At 41.9% G+C, this 10,892-nt stretch overlaps 1 protein-coding gene across 1 annotated transcript; it reads left to right on the top strand.

Moving 5' to 3' along the window:
- The first annotated feature begins 2,596 nt into the window (after positions 1–2,596).
- On the top strand, positions 2,597–10,622 carry NDFIP1 (Nedd4 family interacting protein 1). Its single transcript, XM_035902671.1, has 8 exons — positions 2,597–2,617; positions 2,870–2,957; positions 4,148–4,278; positions 5,303–5,390; positions 5,563–5,687; positions 7,570–7,636; positions 8,055–8,160; positions 10,487–10,622. Exons 1-7 carry the CDS (start codon positions 2,597–2,599, stop codon positions 8,156–8,158), a joined length of 624 nt encoding a protein of 207 aa, XP_035758564.1. The 3' UTR covers positions 8,159–8,160; positions 10,487–10,622.
- The last annotated feature ends 270 nt before the right edge of the window (positions 10,623–10,892 follow it).

Here is a 10,892-nt window from a genome sequence, read left to right as displayed (position 1 = left end):
AGCTTGCTTTCTCCTACATGAGGTAGCTGCAAGAATATATATTTCTTTTTACTATTGAAAGAAGAACATGGTAAGAATTCAAGTGATAGGAATTAATATTACACTCCTGTCTGTGTCCTCTTTTGTTTCATTTCTTGCAGCATTGTCGCATCTAGCGCTTCCCTTTCCCTCTCCTTGGTGATTGTACTTTTAGGTTGTATATGCTTACAGACGTCAGGGTTTTAATTTCTGCCACCCCCTCAACTAGGAGAGCAGGTAATGCAGGGCGTGCGGTACCCAGAGCGTCCCTCGTCTGCCGGAGCCTTTCCTCCTTTGTTAATAGACTAGTTCTTGTATAGGCAGAAGAAAAATGTGTAGAAGTACTGAATTTTCGTGGATAGACTGAAAATAAGCGTGGTGGAGCATTTTCTGAAAATGAATAGGCTACAGAGCTGGAACAGACTGAATCAGCTAGTTTGACTCTGCATTTTCCTGGATTATCTCTTAGGTTGCCCCTCTCATGCTGTGTGCAGGCTGCTCGTGAATTCCTGCAGCAGTGCTCCTTTTTTTTTTTTTTTAAAAGCTTATTTTAATAGGCAATTACTTCACAAGTTAGTTTGCATTTTCTTCTAATGACTGAACTCCATGGGGTTTATAAAATAAGGCATTTTTGTTTCTTGGTAAGGGCTCACGCTGAGTTAGCTGGTTTGAAAAGGATGAAGATGCCTTGCTGTTGTAGGAGGTGCTGCAGCTTATCGTGTTAATTGCTTGGTGCCCTCAGGCTAATTAAAGCTGCAGCCCTCGAGGCAGGTACCTGCCACCTCCGCCCTGGGTACCCCGCGGCCTCCCTCCTGGGGCGCAGAAAGGGCTTGGTTTGGTGTGGGCTCACGTCTGGCTGGGGGCCAGCATTTTAGATGTCTCCTGCTGACAGCCACAGCATCTGTGCTAGGAGGTGCTCTTGGCGTAATACGGATTAAATTTTCATCCAAATCACTTAATTTCTCCGGCTTCAAGGAAGCGATTCAGCTTTGTGCCGTGTGGGGAGTGCTTACTCAGAAGCTTAGCCTGGCCAGCTCCCTCTTTTTTCCAACTTTTCTGTCTAGAAAATGTGAATGGGGAGAGGATGGAGGCTCGCAGTTAGAGCAGCAAAGTGATCTTCATCTGATGGCAAAACAGAGACCTGTTGCTGTGATGGGCTGTTGGTTTGGTACAGCGGGACTGGGTAACAAGTGCTGCTGAATTTTTTTTCCAGTGCTTCCCAGTGTCATTTCTTTCCCTTTTCCCCCTCTTGGCTGAGCCCTTGACCTGCCAGCAGAACTGCTCGAGTCGTCGCCTGATAACCCAAGTCAGTTAAACCATACCAGGTTAAACTCCTTGAACAGCAGGTGTGTTTGAAATCTTTTTGACATAACTGGCGTTGGGTGCTATGCTGGCAGGGTGGGCAGAGCTCTGCGCCGAGGAGGTGGGAAAGCCAGCGAGAACCTTGTGTCTGGCTGCGGTGCAGTGAACCCAACTTGCAGTGACTCGTTCTGTGTATGCTCGCGGTTGTGCAGATGGAGGTGTGCAGCTCTCCGGTTAATGGCAGAGAAAACAAAACAACCCACGCTCTTCTCAGCAAGCTTGCAGGACTCTGATGTCTCACGGTTCAGACATGCAGCTGTGGTTTTGGATGCAAACATCCAATGAATTGCACTTCAGACATCTGAAAAACTGTTGGTTTTGACTTTCAGAGAGGACGTGGATGTAGTCTGATCTTTGCTCTTAGGCAGCAAAAGGAATAAAAACCCAAGACACAGAACAGTTAGGTATAAAATAAGACCTTCATTTAGAAGTGTAAGCTGATTTTTTTTTTTCCTTTCCTGATAAGGCATACAGTAAAATAAGAAGATATCCCCACCCTCCCTGCATTAAATGCTTGGGAAGGACTTGAATGGCAACCTGTGTCCCCAAAGAAAAGAAAGCAAAACGTCACGGGTGGCTTCAAGAGTATTAGCAGGGGTGTGCAGGAGGGGTTGAAGATGTTGAGGAAGAAGTTGCAGGGTTGCTTTTGTTTAATGGTGATGACAGAAGGGGGTAGTACCCCTCTGTTCAGGCACGTGGTTCAGTCCCAAGGTGCTTTTTTGAAATGAGTTGTCATTCTGCATAAAACCTCAGTTTCTTTGTTGATGAGATGATGAGAAATGGAAAGAAGAAAAAAAAATTAGATGGCAGCTGATTTGTAAATTCCTTTCTGGTGCCTTCTGCTTTGAACGCTTCTGGCCTGGTGTTGTCAGCTTCTCTGATCAAAGCCTGCGTTTGCACACCTGCTTCATGCAAGTGACACTGGATTTTTGATAAGCCGTATGGTTATTTATACAGAGCCTGTGGGAAGCACAGTGCACAAAAGAAACTGTCTCCTTTTCAGTCATACAGTGTGAAAGGTTGAAGGGAAATGGCAAGATTCAGACTCATAGGTATCATTATGTAGTCTAGCCATGGAAAAAACCCTGCCTTAGCAAAGCCAGAGGCAGCAGTGGAGTCTTTTGCTGGGTATCTCCTGCTATTCCCTCGGCTAAGCCAGGTGCAACTGCAGCTCTGAAGCAGTGTGAGTGGAGCGATCGGAGGAAGCGCCAGGGAAATGGAAAGGTACTGGGAAGATGTAAGCTGTGCTTGGTCAAAGTCCAGGTGTGTGAGGATACAATTTAAGAACACATTAAATCTGAGATGACACATTGATCATTTCAAGTGTGAGTGCTTCGGAGGGAAGCTGAGCAGCTCCTCGAATGTCCCGTGGTGCCGTAAAACAGTCTTCTTCCAGAACAGTCTGTTGTGTGCAATTAAAAAAAAAAGGGGGTAATTTCACAGAACTTGAGAAACCCTGTTGACCTCTCTTGTCCATGGGTCTGTTCAGCTGCAGAATGAAGAGGAGCCAGGCGAGACTGCACCAGTGGTGAACGATGCCCCTCCGCCTTACAGCAGCATTTCTGCGGAGAATACAGGTAAATTTAACGGAAAGGAAATAGCTAGGTTTCCTTTGTTGTTCTTTCTTACCTTCTTAATTATTCTCCTTATTGACGGATGGCATTGCAGCACCCTTACTAAGGCTGCAAAGGATCAGAATTGATCCAGAGAGACTGCTGTTACTTGTGGTTTAGAAGATGCATTTTGGCTACATTCATCTGATGTCATCCCATCAAGCGGTGTTCAAGTTACATTTCACAGTGTTCTTGGTAGATTGAAGACAGTTAAAATCAAAGTGCTGTGAGGATTTGTGGTTCCCCTCGCATTATTTGGCATTTGGATGATGCTGTGCTCCTTCCAAAAAGGACTTGTTACTTAAAACGGATTAAAGAATTCACTCTTTCTGCACTTTTCCAATAGCTAAGGACTTGGTCATAAGGGTTATACTTCTTCTGAACCATCATACTGTCACGTACCTCACTAGTAGCTTTTAGCAAAACAGCTTGTTTTGTGTTGGTTATATATCAGAGTATTTTGGCTTAGGTAAATCTCTTCACCTCCCCCCGAACTTTCATAGTCAATTGTTCAAATAAGATTTGTGAATCAAATGCAGCACACTGCCAGTCTCTCGAGCAGCCGGTCAGCTTTGGATAAAGTTTGAATGTTGTGTTTCTCAAGCTGCCTATTGACTCTCCTGTCTTAGAACGCTGACCGTAAAGATGTCCTATTAGTTCTGGTTCCTTACTGCGGCTTAGTGGCTGGGGCTCAGAAATGCTATGTTTTATTTTTTTTTTCTTTTTTTTTTTTTTTTTTTTTTTTTTGTTCTAATCCCTTTCCCCTCCACCAGAAAAAAATTTGGAGTCTCTGTGGAAAAATTGGTCACCAGTGGCCAGAGGCTTGCAGTGATCCTTCTTTGACTTGAAAATATGACTGCTCCTGACTTCAATAAGCAGAAGTAACACAGCATGCATCATTGTTTTAAAAATAAGTACAGCCATGCATGCTAATGTAGTGCTCTGTATATTGCTTTGTATTAGAGAAGGTGCTCCCATGTTTTTCACTTTCTGATTGGGATGGCAAGAGGCTAGAAGGATGGAGACAGGAGGGGCAGGCTTCAGCAGCCTGGGATATTGGAGTCTTCTGAAGTCATCTGAAACGCTTCTCATTCCCAACATGGTGTCTTAAGGAACTGAGAAGTTACCTTTCTATATAACTTCTTTTTTTGCAGCTTATTTTGATTACAAGGATGAGTCAGGATTTCCTAAGCCTCCATCTTACAACGTGGCCACAACACTGCCTAGTTATGATGAGGCAGAGAGAACCAAGGCTGAAGCCACAATTCCCTTGGTTCCTGGAAGGGTGAGTACGCTTGGCTGGCTGTAGGTCCTTCGCATTTCTTCTGTAGAATTTCTCGTTTAACTCCTGCTGATCAAGTGTCATGACTATTTTTTTTTTTTTTTTAAATACTTTCTGGGGTGGTGATATTACACACTCCCAAGGGTTCTGTGGCTAATTTTTTTTTTTTTTTTTTTTTTTTAATTTTCCTCTGGGCGGCTATGATGATGTAAGACATCTCAGTAATGCGAGCATGTGCTATCCAGATTAGTTTGGCAAGCTGACAGAGGAACTGTACTGTATCTGTGTGCACTGTCACTGGTGGTGGTTTTTTTATTTTGTTTTGTTTTTAAAAAAGTTTTAGGATTAATTGTTCAGCTGTCTATCACATCTACCCTTGATACTCCAGCCGCTTACTTGGTTGACTTTTTCCAGAGGTCGGTGTAGCTGATAGAAGGATGATAAAACCATTCTGTCACAATCATTATTTTTTCATTTTTTCATTTTTTCATTTTTTCATTTTTTCATTTTTTTCTTTTTTTCTTTTTTTCTTTTTTTCTTTTTTTCTTTTTTTCAACATTCTTTCTTGTTCAGTCTCCTTCCAAACCCCTGCTAGCATTACAAATCCACTGCTCATTGTACTTCTTCACAGAAGCCAAATTCCTTGCTGAGATAAGTTTAATTTTTTTATGAGTAGGGGAATTCTTTACAGTGAGAACAAGAACATGATGGATCTTGACTATCTTAAAAGAAAAAAATACTGACGGTGACTTAATATTTCATGCCCTGCACCAGCTCAGGATGAGAAGCAGGAATTTTTCCTGCTTGCATTTGTAGCCTTTTGAGATTTAGGATTCCACCCCCCATCCCATGGGGGGCTTTCCTTAAATGTAAACAAAGCATTTTGTATCCCTCCGTTGTACACTGCTTTTTGAGTGCTATACAGTTTGCTGGCCCTTTCATTGAAGAGCCACATGCAGAACTGGGATTGCTGTATGGACTGGAATGACTTAAATCCACACACGTCTTGTCTCCCTTTGATTTGCAGGATGACGACTTCGTGACACGGGATGACTTTGATGACACTGACCAGCTGAGGATAGGAAATGATGGCATTTTCATGCTAACTTTCTTCAGTAAGTACATGATGGAACTTATTTTTTCCAGGCAGTGACCCAAAATAGCTAGAGTTATTTTCACAGTTAGGTTTATGTAGCACCAGGAAAAACCTGTGTGTGAGGGTTTTACGGGTGTTTTCCTTGGAATATAAAGAGGGCTTGACCTGCTGATTTTCTCCTGCTTTCTCAGTGGCGTTCCTCTTCAACTGGATTGGATTTTTCCTGTCTTTCTGTCTGACTACTTCAGCTGCAGGACGATATGGGGCCATTTCTGGGTTTGGTCTGTCTCTTATTAAGTGGATCCTTATTGTCAGGGTAAGTTCTGTAGTGCAAAAACACGTACATAGACACTGGTATCCCTAGCTTGTTTTTATTTCACTGATACTGAAGCTAGTTATAAATTCAGCTTTTTATAACGAGATAGATTTTGAGCACCTTATTTACTGAGAACTGCGCTTTTTCATCATTCTGTCCTGTTTATATGCTGGAATTATTATTGTAATAAAAGAGAATAAAGATTGCACACCCAAGTGTGGCGCTTTCTGGCAGAGCCACTGTGTTTGTGTGTTGAGCAGTAACAATGTAGAAAGTTTTTATAGAAATGTTTGGTTTACATCTTTGTAAAACATTTATCCAGATAAAGCAAACCCTGCCGTCCACACAGCAACGTTCCTCCCCAGTGTGGTGTTCCTTAGGTGCTCCTCTGAAAAAAAAAAAAAAAATTCTCTAAAATGTGGGATAACCGTGAGCATGACTGATCAGAAGTGGGAAATAGGGAGTTGATGATTAGGAGGCGTGAGGTTTGCTTTTCGCTGGAGGAAGAAGAGGCAGCCACCGCTTCATCACATGGACGGGAGAAGCCCGCTGGTGCCCTCTGGTGTGATGTGCCTGCGGCACAAGCAGCAGGGGATCAGGAAGAAGCACACTTTTCTGTTTTATTTTATTTCCATATTATCTCTGAGCATGTCCAGGCTGTAAAAACATCCACTGGGCTCCCCTCCACCAGATCACAGAGGGAGAGGAAGGGGGTGACTGATCAGAACTGGTTTGTATTGTGGCAGCCTGGATGCCCCTGCTGGGCCCAGACCTCTGCCTACGGAAGCAAGTAAGGCTGACGTAGTGTTTTTAAAACTTGGAGGGGGAGAAAGAGGAACCTTTCTGGAAAAAAAGATATAGATGTGCTGATGCTGGAAGAAACGGGGAAAAAAAAAAGTCAAACTGTTTTTTGGAGTGACTGTGAGAAAATACCAGAAAAGCTTTATTTGGAGCCCATGAAAAGAAGTTATCTGCGGCAATGGCACACAGACATCCCAGGCCAGGTTTTGAATTTCAAACAAAAAATCTCATTAGCCATGCACAAGTAGAAGTAGTGTTAGGGCTGTCACTTCACACCTTATCTCTTTGGGCTAGAAATTCTAATTTGTAAATATAGTATCTGTTAACTTTTTCTGTAGAAAGTTAAGATTTTTAAGGTCATCTTCTGACAGTGGTGTTAAGAACTAGTTGCTGGATTAAGTGTGACAGAAACAGGTGACTGTAACTGTGGATTTGATTTAAACTTTGATAACAAGCTTACCTTTTGTTGGGTTTTTAAACTTGAATAGAACGAAAACCAAAAAAAAAATTATTTAACACTGACAGAGTGAACTTCAGTGCTCTAATAGTGTCGGTCCCTTTCATTCAACAGGCAGTAATTTTCCTAATAGAAAAGCTTGTCAGAGGGTTCCACGGGTCTGGGATTTCTTTGTCAGCTCTACTTTTGTTTGCTATACTATCCAACCTTGCAGTGTAATTGGCGTGATGCACTGCTGCAAACCTGGTCTTCCCTTTCAGAAACCGCAACTGTAGTTCATAAGCATCAAAGACGTGGAAAAATAGGAATATTTGCTCAGTAATGTCTTTCTGCTCCACTGATTGCAAGAGTTTGTGGTTGGGTGTTGAATCTTTGAATCTGTCCCATTCCCTTTGGTTAGAGTTGATCTGGCGTGTGTAGAAAAACCTTAAATGAAAATTTGTGGAGGTAGCTTGTTCCCTGCAGCCTGTGCAGCTGATGAAATGTAGCATTCTGCGAGCTCTCTTGTATGCAGCGGACTTCATCTGGTTACTGCTGAAATTGGTGAGAATAGAATTGGGTTCAGAAACTGCCATGTGCTCTAAATTGGTTTTTTTTCTCATTTTTTTTTCTCTTTTCCTTTAGTTCTCCACCTATTTTCCTGGTTACTTTGATGGCCAGTATTGGCTTTGGTGGGTCTTCCTTGTACTAGGTGAGTGTTTGTTCTGTGGGGAAGAGGGAATGCATGCTTAAAGCTCTGTAAAGTGCAATTAGGGCTTTTGTGAGCATGGCTATTTTAAATATGTGCATAAACCTGAAATGTAACCCTCCAAGTATTCCTCCTCTTACTTAATGCCTTCTATATTTTGAAAGTACACATAAACACTGTCCTTTTGTTGTCATTTCTTGGTGGCAGCATCTTATTTATCATCCAGGAGGAGTAAAGGAGAGAACAATGCCCCCCCCCCCCCCCCCCTTTGAAAGTGGCTGAATCTCATTTGGAGTCAAAAGGTTTGTGATTGGCGAAGGAAAGTTTGGTTTTGAGATTGCCTGAAATTGAAAGATTAGATATTAATTAATTGAAGAAGCCACACCTGTGTTAACTGGACAACTGTTTTTCTTCCACCTAGGTTTTCTGCTGTTTCTCAGAGGATTTATTAATTATGCAAAGGTTAGGAAGATGCCAGATACTTTCTCCACTCTCCCCAGAACCAGAGTTCTTTTTATTTACTAAAGGTAAACTTTCTGCTTTCCTGGATTTGCTCTGTTTTGGTTTTAACTCTATTTAGTTACTCTTTTAGGCTAGCCTTTTATTTCCTTGAATATTTTTAGAACAAGGCAGAAGAAAACAGTTGTTTCTTGGTATCCCATGCACAGCTCCTGTTTCTGCGGACTCCTGACTGACTTGGTGGGGAGCGGAGGAATGCTTGACATTTCTTCCTGAGTTTTTGCTTTGAGGAATTGTGTATTCATTAGGTTGCATAACTCTAATTGTAAGAAGAAAATCTCTGCCCCTTTGCATTTGGCAGGTGTGTCTTTCAGAATAAATAGCGTGCCTGAAGCACGTGATATGTCCTAAACACGAGTAAAGGTCACCAAATGTTTTCAGAAGATTGTGCCAGTGTCTTTGGCTTATGTCCCAGAAAGAACAATTTGTCTGAATTTTGCGTGCTGTTTGGATTTTCTGCCAAGTTCCTGGAGAAATTAAAACTCTCGCACACCTTCGCTCTTCGAAAACCCCTCCCACGTAGTTGAATGTACTGTCCTACCTGAACATATTTCAAAAACCTTAATGACTAGAAGTCTTTTGCTTTAAGGCTGAACCTTAACATTGCTGCCTTCTGAATGGGGCTCTAAAGAAGGAGGCTTAAGTAGTTGAACCCTTCTAGCATAATTTCCTGCTTGCAGCAGATAATGGCCTTACATTAACTGTCCCTCCCTGAGGGGAAGGAAATCCTGTAATAGGTTGCTTCCCAGATGGTGAGTGCAACGTGATGCTCCCTTTAGAAATATCATAATAACACTAGATTTCCCCAAGACAGGGTTGAAGCAATTGCAGCTGGGACAGTGGTATAAAGAAACCAAACCAAACAAACCCCAGCTTTAAATTGGGGGTCATTAAACTGTTCAGATTTTCAAACTGAGGCTTGATTTTTCCAAACGCACTTTCCTTTTATTAGAAACTGCAAATTGCGTAAGATTCTGCTTCGTTTCTAGTCTGTAATGAGAACATGCTACACAAAACGGGCATTGTGCAGTGTTTTCCAGCTTGAGTTTTCCACTGGTGATAGTGTGTAAAAATAGTTCAGTCAATTTATTTGTTTCAGTTCTGTTTAACAAAGTTCTGGTTTATGACCTCCTCCAGGATTTGTAATATCCTCTCAAATTTTTTTTTCACCAGAGGGTTTATTTCCCTCAGCTGTCTGGTCAGGTAGTACGAGCGTTTAAGAATCCGCTTTATCATCTGTAGTTTGTTCTCACTGAACAATTTTTTTTATTTTACTTCTTTACAGAAACTCGATTTTTTCATTTATTAAAGGAACTGCGTGGTTTCTTGTTGCGCAGGCTTTCTCTATGTTTGGAATTTGAAATTAGAATTTTAGAGATGTTGCTTGACTCCTTGCTTGTGAGGATGGAGGTGTAGAGTGTTTTAAAATTGTTATTTATTTGTTTATTTTTTGTCATTTTGGAGCTTTCAAAAAGCACTCTCTCCCTTAGATTTATGGAGATAAGTGTCCAGAATAATTTCTAAATATTGTAGCTTTGACACTTCCCCTGAAAACAGACCTTCAATCCTGGATTTGGAGCAGGGACACCACCAAAGACTTGAATTTTCAGTGTATTACTGTTCTTAAGACTAGATTTCCTCTGTAGAGCGTAATGAAAAGGGCATGGTGAATGATCGTTTTCATTTTAGAGCAGGGATAATTTTTAGAAAATTAGGAGGGGAGGAGGAGAGGAATAATTCATGCTAACCAGAAAATAATAACCGGTGGAAATGAATCTAATGGAAAGCTCGGTGTGTACCATGTAATTGCGTGTGCTAGTAACGGACGTTACCCTTGGCAGGATCTCAGCAGTGTACGGGCAAGCGCACGCCGTTTGTGTTGGATCCCAGGTTTGAACAGCTCTGGCCGGCGTGGCTGGAATGGGCACCTCGTGAGAGCTGCTGTGTCTCTCATGCCACCGCACTTGACAGGAAGATAATAAAGTCGTAATAAAGTCGTAATCGCCCTGGGTGAACTAAAGCAACTAGAGACCCGGTCAAATTCTGTTCTCGCAGTGCAAACGCAGTGTAATTCCATGCAGCACTCTGGTTTTATGCCAGTGTTTCTAAGAGCATTGTCTGATTTGGTGTCTGTTTTCCCCTAAGGAATTTTAACTCTTCAGAACTGGAAATACACTCACAAAAGTACTGAGTGTTTTGCTAGAGTCACGTCATTGTGTACCGAGGTGGTCCAGAAGCCTTTAGACATCCTGCACTCTTTGTGAACTACATCCTTCTGTTATCCAAAATAACAATCTAACTATAGTTTCAATATTCAATATCCTTCTCCGACAGATGTTTTCTGGCAAATGTCTTCCTGCGTTAGTGAATTTTCCCTCAAGAAGCAACAGGACACCTGCAGGAAGTGAATCAAGACTCTGGAGCAGAAGAAAAAAAAAAATAATCACCTGCTTTAAAATAAATAAATAAAAGTACTGTTGGGAAAAAAAAAAAGGAGAAGCATTTCTTTCTATTTGTTTCTAGGTGTAAAATTTTAATAATTAATGCAGAATTCTGTAACCATTGAATCATTAGTGGCTAATGTTTGAAAAAGCTATTGCAGTCGAGTCTGTGACGTGCTAATAAAGCCTTATATAGATAGTTTCTGTCGTGATTTCGGTAGCATGAGCCCTGCCCCCGGAGCCAGCAGGGGACAGGCTTGCATTATTTCCTCCATCCCGGGAGCGGGATTTTGGGCTCT

This window comes from Egretta garzetta, unplaced genomic scaffold (assembly GCF_000687185.1).
Source record: "Egretta garzetta isolate BGI_Z169 unplaced genomic scaffold, ASM68718v1 scaffold1, whole genome shotgun sequence".
In the NCBI taxonomy this organism is placed as follows: domain Eukaryota; kingdom Metazoa; phylum Chordata; class Aves; order Pelecaniformes; family Ardeidae; genus Egretta; species Egretta garzetta.
The sequence above is the reverse complement of the archived record's forward strand: the minus strand, read 5'-3'. Positions and strand labels throughout refer to the sequence as shown.

Coding starts and splice junctions, on each gene's coding strand:
- NDFIP1 (XM_035902671.1), top strand. CDS start 2,597: ATGGAAAGGTACTGGGAAGAT. Junction 2,958..4,147: donor CATTTCTGCGGAGAATACAG/GTAAATTTAACG, acceptor CTTTTTTTGCAG/CTTATTTTGATTACAAGGAT. Junction 5,688..7,569: donor AGTGGATCCTTATTGTCAGG/GTAAGTTCTGTA, acceptor CTTTTCCTTTAG/TTCTCCACCTATTTTCCTGG.